The 17529-nt window shown below is 36.5% G+C and overlaps 1 protein-coding gene across 5 annotated transcripts in view; it reads left to right on the top strand.

Moving 5' to 3' along the window:
* CWF19L2 (CWF19 like cell cycle control factor 2) overlaps positions 1-17529 on the top strand; it is a 177952-nt gene that overhangs the window by 101706 nt on the left and 58717 nt on the right. For 2 of the 5 annotated variants that reach the window (XM_008953743.4, XM_003828352.6), the window contains exons 15-16: positions 8481-8636; positions 10233-10313. The exons of the other annotated variants lie outside the window; for them this stretch is intronic. In XM_008953743.4, coding sequence (XP_008951991.1) covers positions 8481-8636; positions 10233-10313 — 237 coding nt within the window. The remainder of the gene's footprint in view (positions 1-8480; positions 8637-10232; positions 10314-17529) is intronic. 5 annotated transcript variants of the gene reach the window in all.

Below are 17529 nucleotides of genomic sequence, written 5' to 3'. Positions count from 1 at the left end.
AAGCATAGTAACAAGTAACAAAATAGGGACAATCTGAAAAGCTGTCATAATAGCAAATTTGTATATTTTCCTATTTCATTCTGTTTTTTAGTTTTTTTTGTGCAAGTAACACTAGGCATGTGAAGGTAATGATGAGTGGAAACCATGTGGGGAGGAGGCACGAGCCATGCCTCCTCCTTCCAGTCAGGATAGTATCAGTGGAAGCCTAATGGGAACCTAGCACTCCCATCTGCTACCCAGCAGTAATGAGTAGCCTCTCCCATTTTTGAGTGTCAACAGAGGCCAAGTTGGGAACCTGAACTTCTATCCCCATATGGCAGTAATGAAGTAGTATCTCCCTTTCTTCTGATGGAGCAGTATTAGGAAAAGCCATATAAAACAAAAAATTTAAACAAGATCCAGTCTCTTAATTCTCAAAATATCCAGATTTCAATTGAAAATAACTTATAAAGACAATCTCAACTAGGTTGAAAAAGGTAATCAATAGACACCAACACCAAGATAACAGAGATGTTCTAATTATCTGACAAAGATTTTAAAGCAGCCCTCGTAAAAATGCTTCAACAAGCAATTAGGAAAATACAACAAGTGCTATAAGGAAAGTACAATTTAAATGACAGCGCATTTCTCACTAGAAACCATGGAGACCAGAAGGACGTAGCACATTTCTCAAGTGCTGAAAGAAAATAACTGTCAAGCAAGAATTCTGTTTCTAGTGAAAATATCCTTCAGGAATATGGGAGAAAATCAAGACATTGTTAGGTAATGGAAAACAAAGAGAAATTGTCATCAGCAGAGCTGTCCTAGAAGAATAGTTAAAGGAAGTTCTTTAAACAGAAAGGAAATGATAAAAGAAAAAATCCTGGAAAATCAGGAAGGAGGAAAGAAGTTTTGACTAAAGAAGAGGAGAAGCCAGTATGATGACAGAAGCAGAGACTGAAATGATGCAGCCACTAGCCAAGAAATGCTGGCAGCCCCAGAAACTTTTTTTGAGATTGAGTCTTACTCTGTTACCCAGGCTGGAGTGCAGTGGCGTGATTTTGGCTCACTGCAACCTCTGCCTCCTGGGTTCAAGCGATTCTTGTGCCTCAGCTTCCTGAGTAGCTGGCACTACAGGCATGCACCACCACACCCAGCTAATTTTTGTATTTTTAGTAGACTGGGTTTCACCATGTTGGCCAGGCTGGTCTTGAACTCCTGGCCTCAGGTGATATGCCTACCTCAGCCTCCCAAAGTGCTGGGATTACAAGCGTGAGCCACCGCACCTGGTGTCTGATGTGTTTCCAAATGTATGTGGAGAAAGTATTTAAGACAATTTTATTCTAACTGAGGGAGAGTAAATGGACATAAAGGGAAGTAAGGGGTCTATATTTTATTTGCATTGGTAAAATGGCCCCAGTAGACTGTGATTAAATATATATGTATGTATATGTAATGCCTCAAAGCAACTCTTAGAATCACTTTAAAAACTATACAAATTGACGGACTGAAAAGCACTAAATAAATCAAAATGGAATTCTGAAAATGTTCAAATAACCATCGGAAGGCAAGAGAAAGGAACCAGAAAAACAATAGAAAGAACAAACAGAAAACAAAAAAAATAAAAATAGAATATCTCTACTATATCAATAAACAGTATATCAGTTAAAAGATAGTTTGGTAGAGGAGATTTCATAACTATATGCTGTCTGCAAGAACTCTTCAAATGTAATAATACAACAAGTAGAATAATATAAAAGGTTGGAAAAATATATATTATGCAGCCATTAATGAAAAGAAAGCATTTATGCCAGATAAAGTAGACGTTAGAGCAGAGGAAATTACCGAAGAAGAGAGGGACATTACATAATGATGAAAGGGTCAATCCACCGAGAAGACATAGCAGTCCTAAATGTGTGTACACCAACACTGAGGCACAAAATCTGTAAAACAGAAACTGAATGAACTGAAAGGAGAAATAGACAAATTCATAATTATGGTTAGAGACTTCAGCACCTCATTTTAACAACTGGTGGAACAACCAGACTGAAAGTCATCAAGGATATAAAAGAACTTAAAAACACCATTGCACTAGTTTCCTATTGTTGCTGTAACAAATTGCCACAGAGATGGTGCCTTAAAACTGTAGAAGTGTATTTTCTTATGGTTCTGGAGGTCAGATTCCAAGTGAGTCTTATGGGGCTAAAATCAAGGTATCTACTGGACTGGTTCCTTCTGGAGACTCTGGAAGAGAATCTATTCCTTACCTCTTCTAGTTTCTAGGGGCTGCCAGCATTTCTTGGCTTGTGGCTACATCATTTCAGTCTCTGCTTCTGTCATCATATTGCCTTCTCCTCTTCTTTAGTCACAACTTGCTCTGCCTCCCTCTTATAAGGAAACTTTTAATTACATTTAAGATATACCCAGGCAATCCAGGATAATCTTCCTGTATCAAGATTCTTAGTTATATCTGAAAAGTCTCTTATGCCATATATGGTAATGTTGTTAGGTTCTTGGGAATAGGACCTGGATATCTTGGGGGCCATTAGTCAGCCTGCTATAACCATCAGTCAGCAGGATTTAATCAATATTTGTATAACACTCCACTTAACAATATTAGAAAACATTTTTTTCAGAGCATAGACTCTTATCTTGCCACAAAACTAACCTCAACAAATTTAAAACAATTGAAATCATACAGAGTGCATTATCTGACCACAGTGGAATCAAACTAGAAATTAATAACAGAAAGATAATCGAAAAATTCCCAAATACTTGGAAATTAAATAATACACTTCAATAGTGTATTATTGAACAACTTTAAAAAGAAGTTTCAGGAGAAATTTAAGAAATAATAATCTAATTGAATTACAATGAAATTACAACATGTTAAATTAAATAATACACTTCAATAGTGTATTATTCAACAACTTTAAAAAGAAGTTTCAGGAGAAATTTAAGAAATAATAATCTAATTGAATTACAATGAAATTACAACATGTTAAGATTTATGAGGCACAGCTAAGGGAGTGCCGAGAGAGAAATTTATAGCACTAAATACTTATAGAAAAGAGGAAAAACCTTCACCTCAAGAACCTAGAAAAAGAAGAGCAAAGTACATCCAAAGCAAGCAAAAGGACAGAAATAATAAAGATAAGAGCAGAAATCAATGAAATTGAAAACAGAAAAATTATAGAGAAAATCAATGAAACAAAAGTTGGGGTTTTTAAAAAGATAAATTAATAAACTTCCGGCAAGACCAACAAAGGAAAAAAAATGAGAAAAAACAAGTTACCAATATCAGAAATAAAACAGTATTAGTACAGATTTTGCAGTCATCAAAAAGATAATAAGGGAATAATATGAACAACTCTGGATGTAATGGACCAGTTCCTTGAAATGCAAACTGTTACAACACACTCAATATGAAATAGACAATTTGAACAATCTTTTAACTAATAAGGAAGTAGACTTCATAATGTAAAACTTCTAAAAAATTAAATCTCCAAACCCAGATGGTTTCATTGGAGAATTTTATGAAACTTTTAAAGAATTGACACCAATTTTATATAATCTCTTGAGGAAAGAACACTTTCCAATTCATTCATATTGGGAGTTTGTATTATCCTGATACCGTAAGTTAGTGTTATCCTCATACCACAAGACAGTTAAATAAAATAGCTACAACTCAATATCCTTTGTGAATAGAGATGTAAAAATTATCAACAAAATATTAGCAAATAGAGTTTGGCAATATATAAAAACAATAACACACTATGTCCAAGTGGGGCTTATACCAAGTATGCAAGACTGGTTCAATATTAGATAATAAATCATTATAATCCACCATGTTCATATCAATCAATGAAGAAAAAGCATTTGATGAAATTCTTACTCATTTATGATAAAAACTCTCAAAATCAAAGATTAAAGACTGCCCGAAGGAAGCTTATCTAAAGTTTATTCTCTCCATAAGGCACATCACATCACAGTGTTGTGCTAAGGAACACCAGATGGCACTTCAGTAATGTGCTTAGGGTCCAGTTTGAACAGAGAAATCAAAAACAAAAAGCACAAATATGTGGAAATGTGGCACTAAATAGACCCTGAAAAGCACACTTGTTTACATTGAGAACTGAAACAGGGCAGACCATTGCTTTGTTCAACTTTGGTTGGGAAGGTGTATGTTGGATGACTCAACTTTTTCACCACTCTGCAGTTGTCTGTAAAAGATCTCAAAAATGCCATGAGAATTGATTTGGAAGACAAATTTGTAAATATGGAATCCACAAATACTGAGGATGGACGAAGGTACAAATCTAACAAAACGTGTCCATATTTTGTATGCTAAAAACTACAAAACACTGATAAGAGAAATTTCAAAAATAAAATAAATGTAGATATATCATGTTTATGGATTAGGAGAGTCAACATAGTAAAGATGACAGTCTTCCTCAAATTAATATACTAGTTTAACACAATTTTTATCAAAGTGCCAGCAAGATTTTTTTGTAGGTATAGATAGAATTATTCTAAACTTTATATGGAAAGGCAAAGGAACCAAAATAGTGAAAATAATTTTGAACAAGAAGAATACAGTTGCAAGAATCAGCCTTACCTGATTACTGGAGATGTATAATAAGCAAGATTATTACATATCTACAGTAATCAAGACTATGTGATATTGGTGGAGGGATAGACATATAGATTAATTAAACCAAATAGACAACCCAGAAATAGACACAACCAAATATTCTCAACTGAATTTGACAAAAGTGCAAAAGCAATTCAGTGGAAAAGGGATAGCCTTTTCAGTGAATGGTGCTGGAGCAATTGGACATGCATAGCAAAAAACTTGAGTATCAGCTTAAACCTCATACCTTATATAAATATTAACTCAAAACGGAACACAGCCCTCCAGTGTAAAGTGGAGCACAGCACTCCAATGTAAGGTACAGAACTATAAAACTTTTGGGAGAAAAACAAGATAAAATTGCCAAGATCTTGGGTACACAGAGTTCTTTGACTTGACACCAAAAGTATAATCCATGGAAACAAAAATTGATAAATTGAGCTTTGTCAAATTAAAAACTTCTGTTCTGCAAAATACTCTGATATGAAGATGAAAAGACAAATTATAAACTAGGAGAAAATATTTGCAAACCACATACCTGGCAATGGATTTGTATCTAGAATATATAAAGAATATTTTTATATCTAGAATGTCAAAACAGTGAAAACAATCCAATTAGAAAATTGGCTGAGTGCAGTGCCTCACGCCTGTAATCTCAGGACTTTGGGAGGCTGAGGCGGGTGGATCACCTCAGGTCAGCAGTTTGAGACCAGCCTGGCCAACATGGTGAAACCTTGACTCTACAAAAAATACAAAAATTAGCCAGGCGTGGTAGTGCACGCCTGTAATCCCAGCTGTTGTGGGCGGGGGCAAGGCGGGAGAATCACCTGAACCTGGGAGGCAGAGTCTTCAGGGAGTTGAGATCGCACCACTGCACTCTAGCCTAGGTGACAGAGCGAGACTCCATCTCAAAAAAAAAAAAAAGGGGGATAAACAACATCATGAAACATTTTGCTGAAGAGGATCTATATTAATAGATGGCAAATAAGCATATAAAAATGATATTTAATATCATTGGCCCTTAGGAAAATGCAAATTAAAATCACAGTGATAAATTAGACCTATCAAAATGTCAAATAAAACACATTGACAACCCCAGATGCTGGCCAGGATATGGAGAAACAGAATTGCTCTTCTGTTATTGGTAGAAATGTAAAATAGTATGACCACTTTGGAAAACAGTTTGGCAGTTTTTAAAAATATGAAATATGCAACTATCATAGGACTTAACTCTTGCACTTCTTGGCATTTATTCCAGAGAAATGGAGTTATATTTCCCCAAAAACCTGTGCACAAATGTTCATAGCAGCTTTATTTGTAATAATTAAAAACTGGAAACACCCCAGATATTCTGTAAAGGTGTATGGTTAAACATACTGGGCACATCCATATCAGGAATACTCCCAGCAATGAAAAAGAATGAATTGTTGATGCATGAAACAACCTGGGTGGATCTCCAGAGAATATGCTAGTTGAAAAAAGCCTAATGGCTACTATTAAAAAGTCAAAAAACAACAGATGCTGGTGAGGTTGTAGAGAAAAAGGAACGCTTATACACTGTTTGTGGGAGTGTAAATTTGTTCAACCATTGTGGAAAACAGTGTGGCAATTCCTCAAAGACCTAGAGGCATACCATTTGACCCAGCAATTCCATTACTGGGTATATACCCAAAGGAATATAATTCATTCTGTTATAAAGATACATGCACACATGTGTTCATTGCAGCACTATTCACAATAGCAAACACATGGAATCAACCTAAATGCCCATCAATGATAGACTGGATAAAAACATGTGGTACATATACACCATGGAATACTATGCAGCCATAAAAAGGAATGAGATCATGTCCTTTGCAGGGACATGGATGGAGTTGGAAGCCATTATCCTTAGCAAGCTAATGCCATAACAGAAAACCACACACCACATGGTCTTTCTTATAAATGGGAGCTAAATGATGAGAACACCTGGACACATGGTGGTGGGGAACAACACACACTGGAGCCTGTCGGTGGGTGGGAGGTGGGAGGAGGGAGAGCATCAGGAAGAATAACTGATGGTTGCTAGGTTTAATACCTAGGTAATGGGATGATCTGTGCAGCAAACCACCATGGCACACGTTTACCTATGTAACAAACATGCACATCCTGCACATGTATCCTAGAACTTAAAGTAACAGTTGAAGAAAAAAAAAGAAAAAAGCCTACCTCAAAAGATTACATGGTTCTATTTATGTAACATTCTTGAAATGTCAGAATTAAAGAAATCAGGAACACATTAAGGGGAAGGTAGAAGAAGGGAATGAGGACTGGATAGGGTGTGGAATGACTGTGACTGTAAAAGGGTAACAGGAGCTGGCCATGGTGGTGTGCACCTTTAGTCCCTGAGTAGCTACTCAGGTGGCTAATGGGGGAGGACTGCTTGAGCCTGAGTACGACGAGGTTGTAGTGTGCTATGATCACATCTGTGAATAGCCACTGGTACTTCAGCCTGGGCAACATAGCATAACCACATCTCTAAAAATAAAAGGAGAAGAGAAAGTAAAAGGGTAACAAAAGTTCTTTATGGACAGTGTTGGAATTGCTCTCAGTGTTGACTATATCAATGTCAATATCCTGGTTGTGATATTATAGTATAGTTTTATAAGATGTTACCTTTGGGGAAACTGAGTAAAGCATACATGGGATCTCTCTGTATTATTTCTTATAACTACATGTGATCTGTAATTACCTCAAAACAAAATGTTTAAATAAAATATTAAAAAGTTATAAATCAAGCTGACAAATCTAAATAAAATATATTTTATCTTCCTACTTAAATATACTTTCATAAACTCTTACAAGGCCAACTTTAGTTTAAAATTCTTAGACAACTTGATCTTGAACTCCTGATCTCAGGTGACCTACCCACCTCGGCCTCCCAAAGTGCTGGGATTACAGGCATGAGCCACCGCGCTCATCCAGAATTCTTAGACAGCTTGAGGGGTTCACAGTAAGACGTGGTGATGTGGATGGAGCTGGGCTCTGGCATCCAGCCTTCAGCCTGCTCCCCTTTCTTTCGATCCCTAGCTCCATCCTGTACTACAGGGGGTGTCATGTGAATGCATGCAGACATCCTGGACCACTCAGCTCTATTCAGTCACCCTCTACAAACAGCTGCCCTTTAGGCCTAGGAGTGTGAAATACACACACACACACACACACACACACACACAAAACACACACCCCCACAACTGATTATATGTGTGTGTATAGTTGTATAATAATACTTAGTTCCTTGGGAAGAGAAAACCCTATTACTTTTCAACTTTAGTGTATTTGGCTTTCATATGCTTTATAGGACTGCATTATATGTGAAAATAGAGGACTACCTGAATATACAAGGTTATTAGTGATGGGTCAGCAGACATAGGGAACCAACAAATGCAGATGCTATGAGCATAGGAAAACAATTGGAAGTGAATTCTCATGTATTTCTGAGTTTAAGGATGCCCATCTGCTCAGAGTATCTCTTTTGGCTTATGGATATTTTCCTATGATTGTTCTGTCAGTTCTGCATATTTTACCACCTAAATTTGGTTTTTATCACTTCTTTCTCTCATTTTACTGAAACTATTTCTAATATATACATAGTGGGTTTCAGTTTTTTTAAAAGTCTTGCTTAAATATATGAAATTATATAGTAGATTTAGAAAGTAAAGTAACTATAACATTGCAGAGTTCAGATATTACTGTTTATTTTATTTATTTTTCATTTTAAAGGGATTTGTACTTTTTTATTAAAGTTTTCATATTTCAAATATCTTGAAAATGCTTGATTTTGAATCTCCTTTAAGTGTTTTCTTTACCTAGTTCTTTTTTTTTTTAGATGTTCAGAAAATCATTGGTAAAGATGTTTGAAGATAAAGGATTAGACTGCATTTTTTTGGAAACTAATATGAGCATGAAGAAACAGTATCACATGGTTTATGAATGTATTCCTCTTCCCAAGGAAGTGGGTGACATGGCTCCCATCTATTTTAAGGTGTTTATAAGTAGTCTTTGCATATACACTAATTTTTTGCTATAGTGCTATTTTATAAATACTGTTGTCTTTATTAACATATTTTTCTCCTATATACTTACATCAAAATTTATATAAAGAAATGAAATAGGCCGGGCACAGTGCCTCACTTGGAAGGCCAAGGTGGGGAGATCACCTGAGGTCAGGACTTCAAGACCAGTCTGGCCAACATGATAAAACCCCATCTTCACTAAAAATACAAAAATTAACTGGGCATGGTGGTGGGCACCTGTAGTCCCAGCTACTCAGGAGGCTGAGGCAGGAGAATCACTTCAACCCAGGAGGCGGAGGTTGCAGTAAGCTGTGATGGCACCACTGCACTCCAGCCTGGGTGACAGAGCCTGATCTTGGCTCACTGCAACTTCTGCCTCCTGGGTTCAAGCAATTCTCCTGCCTCAGCCTCCTGAGTAGTTGGGACTACAGGCATGCACCACTACGCCCAGCTAATTTTTTGTATTTTTAGTAGAGATGGGGTTTCACCATGTTGGCCAGGATGGTCTCGATCTCTTGACCTCGTGATCTGCCCGCCTCAGCCTCCCAAAGTGCTGGAATTATAGGCGTGAGCCACTGCACCTGGCCTACACTAAACCTTTTATGTGATCATTGAAGATGCTTTTATATTGAATGTGCTATATTACAGTGTCAAGCCAAGCAACTGGTGCCTTTTAAATAGGTAATAGTACTGTATCTGTTCTATTTAAATAGAACTTATTTGAATGTTATTTTATCTTTAAAATTTGCTTCATTAATAACAATACTGTAAAAACATGAGGTTATTTTATATTTATCACTCTGGCTTTTCTTTCTTTTAAATATTTCTTTACCGTAAATAGTAGTTACATTGCTTAGCATAGGAAGTCTTACTCCATTTCTATGTATTTTCTCCCTGCATTTTAAAAAATTCTTATTTTTTAAATTACAAATTGACAAATTATAGTTATATAAATTCTGACATCAAAAACATAAAATGTGTGAGGGGTAAATAAAAGCATTGAGTTGCATGCAATCAAAGTTAAGTTGCTATCTGCTTGAAATAGACTTATGCTTCCTGGACTTTTAAAAAATAGGCTTTATTTTCTAGAGCACATTTTTTTTCCTGCATTTTTACTTCTTCATTATATGAGCAGAAATAGTTCAAGTCCTTGGTTGCTAGAAAACATGTAAATTACTCTGTTGCCTTTTGGAAGAAGAGCAGTAAAACTAAATGAATTTATTTAGTAATCTCTATGAATGCAGTGCTATAAATGGAACTTTATGATCACAAATTATGTTTCATGTTAAATTGATTGGTCTTATTAAGGATTGCCATGTAAAGTTGAGCTCAAGTTAGTATAACAGTTAAGAATGAGTAAAAGAATATTATCTTTGGCTAATGGTAGGATTTCAAAAATTTAAGAAGTTCTTATTTTAAATAACTAAAAGCCTTAATCAGTTCAGAATAATGGCTTACTATGTATAATATACCCCATAATTAATTTGCTATATTACTTGTTATAAGCTGTTTCTTTTTATTTACTTACATGTTCTTTTTTCACTTAACAAATGGATATTTCTTAGAAAGCCATAATGGAATCTGATGAAGAGTGGTCCATGAACAAGAAGTTGATAGACCTCTCTTCAAAAGATATCAGAAAGTCTGTAAGTATGTTTTTTCCTGGTAGAAGAAATTACCCTAGTGCTCAGGATCTTTATTAATTTCCATGTCTTAGTTGACAAAGGGACCATTTGGTTGAGTGACTGAAGGCGAAATTACTAGTTCGACAAATGAAGTTATTTTTATCCTACCTGGTCTAGAAAATGCTTATTTGTTTGTAGAGGGTTTTTATTTGTTCACATGAATGTTTCTTCCTGACCTTTGGCCTTCTGCCACTGTAGTCCCTATAATTGGCTATGGCAGCTATTAGAGTCTGCCGTGAGAACTGCTGTGGTGAGCTTCTCAGCCCCTGTGGGACAAATGGTGAGAAGGGCCTTCTTGAAATATATTGTTCTGCAATTATACTGAGAGAAAAATTTTCCTAGATGTTCCATTTTGAATTTGGAACTCATTTTCTTTTTCTTATACAAAGGTTCACTATTATGTTCCTATAAAACTATAAAATAGTAGTTGAGTTAGATTGTGGGTTCTTTTGGAGACTTGCCTAATCATACCTCATAGTTTAATCTTTATTTGTAGATCAGCTTTTATGTACAAGTTACACTTAAGTTGAGCACGTCTGGTAATGATTTTTTCTCTTTTCTAGAAATACAAATTAAATGGAATGGAATAGAGATTTAATAGAAGTGTGGTTCGTTTTTGTTTTTCTATTCAAAAAGTAGTTTATTCTACAAATATTTATTGTGTGCCTGATATTTACCAGGCATTGTTCAAGATGCTTTTGGTACACAGTGGAACAAAACAGGAAGATTCCAGACTTGATGGAGATTATAGTCTAGTGCTGGGGTTGGCAACTCAAGCCCTGCACGCTAAACCCAGTCTTCTGCCTGTTTGTGTAAATGCACTTTTATTGGAACACAGCCACACTCATTTGCTTAGGTATTGCTTATGGCTGCTTTCATGGTACAAGGGCAGATTTGAGTAGTCCCTACAGAGAACGTATGACCCGCGAAGCCTAAAGTATTTTATTATGTGGTCCTTTTCAGAAAAAGTTTGCCAGTCCCTATTCTAGTAGGTGTCACTGGAATACTTCTCCCCCATTTCTTCTTTTGGAAAGCCAGACTCCTGTTACATGTCACGTAACTAATAGGATTCCTTATTACACTTATTATATTCCAGTCAAAAGATTCCATTTTATTACATTATTCAAGATACATAGTTTTATTTTAGAGGTACAACATTATCTACAATCATTTTCTCTTCTCTGCTGGTGAATTGGGCCAGACAACATATTAAAAAACAAAGTAGAACAAAACAAAAACTCTAAATGTACTGTTTACTTCTCTCCTTTTTGTGCCTATAGAAAAAGGCATTTAATGTACATACATCTTTTGTGCTACGTTTTTCACTTCTCATGTTATAATTTCTCATGCTGTTAAGTATTCTTTCACAACATAGTTTTAATGACAGTTGAAAATATTTCAAAGGAGAAAAAAATTTGATTTATTAGTCCCCGTTTTCTATACTGTGTATACATTTTCTTACTGGTGAACTGTCTAGTATCTTATTATTTGTTTCTTTTTTAAAAGCTCCATGAGTACCTGAATTAAGTAGCCAGGAGGTCTTAATATTTTAACTTAACATTATGAAACATAAGAAACACAGATACTGTAAAAATGGCAGTTGTATATTCAATTTTAAAGGATTTCAAAGATAGCAGCAATTGCCTTTATTAAGGCATCACATAGTATTGTATCTGAGACTAGCTGAGGGTTACAGTCAATGAAGGATGAGCCAGATGACCTCTTGAGATCCCTTTTACCTTTTTTTTTTTTTTAGACAGAGTCTAGCTCTGTCGCCCAGTGACGATCACTCCACCTCCCAGGTTCAAGTGATTCTCCTGCCTCTGCCTCTTGAGTAGCTGGGAATACAGGAGCGCACCACCACGCCAGGCTAATTTCTGTATTTTGTGGAGACGGGGTTTCACCATGTTGGTCAGGCTGGTCTTGAACTCCTGACCTCATGATCTGCCCGCCTCCGCCTCCCAAAGTGCTGGGAATACAGGTGTGAGCCACTGCGCCCAGCCCCTTTTAGCTTTAAGATTTTATAATTATGTGGATGGAAGTAAGAATGAGAAGAGTACATAAGTATAAGAATAATTCCAAAGGAGGTCACTTTTTGGTTAATAAACTTTCCATTATCTTTTCAAAAATTAATAAAAGTATTTTTGAACATGAAATGAACAATACTGAGTTATTTTAACATTATTATTACTTCTGGAAGAACCTTATTATACTTCTTTTAAAAACTTTATGTCCTTAATAATTTCATGAAATATTTTGCCTGCATCCTTCAGGGTGGGGTGGTTTTTTTTTTCACTGTGTAAATTCTTGGCTTATAATAGAGATTCACGTATATGTAATCCATTCTGATTTTTACAAATTTATGTTTTTCTTTGCTGTATGAAGGTAAGCTTCTCTTTATCTGCCCATTTTGTTCATTTTCTTTGGCCCATTTGCTTTCTTTTCAGTGTAATGTGAGGTTCATGGAAATAAACAGGAAAAACAGATCTGAGTATTCAATGCGAGGAATTGCATGATAATAAGTAACTGTCGAGAAAAGCAGTCATTTTTCACAAGGCTGTTTTAGTGAGATTGCATGAGAATTCTTTCTGAACTTTAAAAAATGGTATTTTAAGTTTAATTTTGTGATAACTATAGCAATTGAAAAAACATCCAACATTTAGAAATTGATGTTCTAAACTAAGGAAAGCACTTCTCATGAAAATGTGGGTTTACCAGAGGCCTTCAAACTCAAGGATACTTCTAAGAAGTCAGGAGTAACATCTGGAATAAAAGTGAAAAATCCAAATATGTCTATTTTTCTACCATAAATAAAAAGTTTTGCTTTAATTCTGTCAGTGCCTTTAAAGAGTGGTGCCAGAGTTCCAAATGCATTTCCTCTGACTGGCCAGTGCAGAAAAAAGGAAGTGCTAAATGTACATACACTTTGATACTAGAGCCTTTGCAATGCCTGCTAACAACTCTTCTAGCAAGCAGCAGGTTGTACCTTTTTGCAGCCTGCAGGGAGAGAATAGAGAAGCTTGTGACAGCAGTTGCCTTTGTGTGAAAGTAGTAGTGTGTTCATTGTGCCGTCTTGGCAAATATGCCATAGGTTGTTGAGCCTTGGCATGTATATTGGTTTCCTATTGCTGCTGTAAGAAATTACCACAAACATATTGGCCTAAAACGCCATAGATTTATTTCAAAAATCTGGTGATCGCAAGTACAAAGTGGGTTTCTTTTGGCTAAAATCAAGGTGTCAGCATGCCTGCATTCCTTCTGGAGGCCCTAGAAAGAATCCATTCCTTTGCCTTTTCTAGCTGTTAGAAGCCACCTGCATTCATGGCTTATGGCCCCTTCCTTCATCTTCAAAGCCAAGAGTGTAGTATCTTCCATCTTTCTCTGACTCTGACCTTCCTATCTCTCTTATTAGTGTCCTTATGATTACATTGGGCCTATCTGGATAACCCAGGAAAATCCCCTCATTTCAAGATCCTTAATAATATCTGCAAAGTCCCTTTTGTCACCTAAGGCAGTATATTCATGGTGAATTGAGGACTCGGGCATTTCTTCATGTTAATTAACTTGTCTGAGGTAACACACTTATAAGAATCAGAGTTGCAATTGGAGCCTTGTCTGTCTCTTTTACTTTGTTTTTTCCTAATAGTCAAGGTCATAACATGATTATTATATTTAAAAATGTGGAAATATAGAAAAATTAAAGCCACAAATGGTATCCCATTTCTCCATATTTAATGTTATATACTATTTCGTGAACAGATTTTTACGTGTGCTTTTTAAATAACATGAAAGACTTTTTATAAGCCCTAATTTTAGTTGCCTTATAATATTTCAAGGTGACCACTCTCCACTATACCATACTGTGCCCTTCTACATTGTGCCTTTTTAAAAAGGACACAATACACAATTTGTATGGTTAAGTAGGACCATGTGATTCAGTGCCCAAATAAGTAAGTACAGACTATATGAGGGAATTAGAGAGGAGAAATGTTGCTATAAATTGACCCACTTGGATAATTTCTAGTGGCAAAGTTTGGGCTTTGAAGCAAAACTTGCAAAGACACAAAATCTACTTAATTGATAGAGAAAACAAGAATTTGTGGCTTTTCCTAGTCATGAAATAGTTTAAAATGTGTGTGTGTGTGGGGGGGGGGGGGTGTGTGTAGAGAGAGAAAGAGAGAGGGAGGGAAGGAAAGAGTAAGGAAGGGAGAGAAAAAGACAGTAGGGATTTAATCCTGGAGATATTTTGAAATAAGGCTGGTAAACTAAGTGTTGCTGTATCCACTTCACCAGCTCGTAAAAAATTATGATTGTTTTTGTATAATTTATCTTTGATAAATATATAACTGTGAAGATTCAGGGAGAGCTCTAAGTATGTGCAAGGTCCCTCTTGCTGTTCTCCATTGTGAGTGGAATACAAGAAGCCATATACTTATTCTCTATTTGTGTAGTCTAAGGGAAATTATTCTTTTTTTTTTTCTTTTTTTTTTTTTTATTATACTTTAAGTTTTAGGGTACATGTGCACATTGTGCAGGTTAGTTACATATGTATACATGTGCCATGCTGGTGCGCTGCACCCACTAACTCGTCATCTAGCATTAGGTATATCTCCCAATGCTATCCCTCCCCCCTCCCCCCTCCCCACCACAGCCCCCAGAGTATGATATTCCCCTTCCTGTGTCCATGTGATCTCATTGTTCAATTCCCACCTATGAGTGAGAATATGCGGTGTTTGGTTTTTTGTTCTTGCGATAGTTTACTGAGAATGATGGTTTCCAATTTCATCCATGTCCCGACAAAGGAAATGAACTCATCATTTTTTATGGCTGCATAGTATTCCATGGTGTATATGTGCCACATTTTCTTAATCCAGTCTATCATTGTTGGACATTTGGGTTGGTTCCAAGTCTTTGCTATTGTGAATAATGCCGCAATAAACATACGTGTGCATGTGTCTTTATAGCAGCATGATTTATAGTCATTTGGGTATATACCCAGTAATGGGATGGCTGGGTCAAATGGTATTTCTAGTTCTAGATCCCTGAGGAATCGCCACACTGACTTCCACAATGGTTGAACTAGTTTACAGTCCCACCAACAGTGTAAAAGTGTTCCTATTTCTCCACATCCTCTCCAGCACCTGTTGTTTCCTGACTTTTTAATGATTGCCATTCTAACTGGTGTGAGATGATATCTCATAGTGGTTTTGATTTGCATTTCTCTGATGGCCGGTGATGATGAGCATTTTTTCATGTGTTTTTTGGCTGCATAAATGTCTTCTTTTGAGAAGTGCCTGTTCATGTCCTTCGCCCACTTTTTGATGGGGTTGTTTGTTTTTTTCTTGTAAATTTGTTTGAGTTCACTGTAGATACTGGATATTAGCCCTTTGTCAGATGAGTAGGTTGCGAAAATTTTCTCCCATGTTGTAGGTTGCCTGTTCACTCTGATGGTAGTTTCTTTAGCTGTGCAGAAGCTCTTTAGTTTAATTAGATCCCATTTGTCAATTTTGGCTTTTGTTGCCATTGCTTTTGGTGTTTTGGACATGAAGTCCTTGCCCACGCCTATGTCCTGAATGGTAATGCCTAGGTTTTCTTCTAGGGTTTTTATGGTTTTAGGTCTAACGTTTAAATCTTTAATCCATCTTGAATTGATTTTTGTATAAGGTGTAAGGAAGGGATCCAGTTTCAGCTTTCTACATATGGCTAGCCAGTTTTCCCAGCACCATTTATTAAATAGGGAATCCTTTCCCCATTGCTTGTTTTTCTCAGGTTTGTCAAAGATCAGATAGTTGTAGGTAAGCGGCGTTATTTCTGAGGGCTCTGTTCTGTTCCATTGATCTATATTTATGTTTTGGTACCAGTACCATGCTGTTTTGGTTACTGTAGCCTTGTAGTATAGTTTGAAGTCAGGTAGTGTGATGCCTCCAGCTTTGTTCTTTTGGCTTAGGATTGACTTGGCGATGCGGGCTCTCTTTTGGTTCCATATGAACTTTAAAGTAGTTTTTTCCAGTTCTGTGAAGAAAGTCATTGGTAGCTTGATGGGGATGGCATTGAATCTGTAAATTACCTTGGGCAGTATGGCCATTTTCACGATATTGATTCTTCCTACCCATGAGCAAGGAATGTTCTTCCATTTGTTTGTATCCTCTTTTATTTCCTTGAGCAGTGGTTTGTAGTTCTCCTTGAAGAGGTGCTTCACATCCCTTGTAAGTTGGATTCCTAGGTATTGTATTCTCTTTGAAGCAATTGTGAATGGGAGTTCACTCATGATTTGGCTCTCTGTTTGTCTGTTGTTGGTGTATAAGAATGCTTGTGATTTTTGTACATTGATTTTGTATCCTGAGACTTTGCTGAAGTTGCTTATCAGCTTAAGGAGATTTTGGGCTGAGACAATGGGGTTTTCTAGATATACAATCATGTCGTCTGCAAACAGGGACAATTTGACTTCCTCTTTTCCTAATTGAATACCCTTTATTTCCTTCTCCTGCCTGATCGCCCTGGCCAGAACTTCCAACACTATGTTGAATAGGAGCGGTGAGAGAGGGCATCCCTGTCTTGTGCCAGTTTTCAAAGGGAATGCTTCCAGTTTTTGCCCATTCAGTATGATATTGGCTGTGGGTTTGTCATAGATAGCTCTTATTATTTTGAAATATGTCCCATCAATACCTAATTTATTGAGAGTTTTTAGCATGAAGGGTTGTTGAATTTTGTCAAAGGCTTTTTCTGCATCTATTGAGATAATCATGTGGTTTTTTTCTTTGGCTCTGTTTATATGCTGGATTACATTTATTGATTTGCGTATGTTGAACCAGCCTTGCATCCCAGGGATGAAGCCCACTTGATCATGGTGGATAAGCTTTTTGATGTGCTGCTGGATTCGGTTTGCCAGTATTTTATTGAGGATTTTTGCATCAATGTTCATCAAGGATATTGGTCTAAAATTCTCTTTTTTGGTTGTGTCTCTGCCAGGCTTTGGTATCAGAATGATGCTGGCCTCATAAAATGAGTTAGGGAGGATTCCCTCTTTTTCTATTGATTGGAATAGTTTCAGAAGGAATGGTACCAGTTCCTCCTTGTACCTCTGGTAGAATTCGGCTGTGAATCCATCTGGTCCTGGACTCTTTTTGGTTGGTAAACTATTGATTATTGCCACAATTTCAGCTCCTGTTATTGGTCT

Source organism: Pan paniscus, chromosome 9 (genome assembly GCF_029289425.2).
Source record: "Pan paniscus chromosome 9, NHGRI_mPanPan1-v2.0_pri, whole genome shotgun sequence".
NCBI lineage: Eukaryota > Metazoa > Chordata > Mammalia > Primates > Hominidae > Pan > Pan paniscus.
This window is presented reverse-complemented; position numbering and strand designations above follow the sequence as displayed.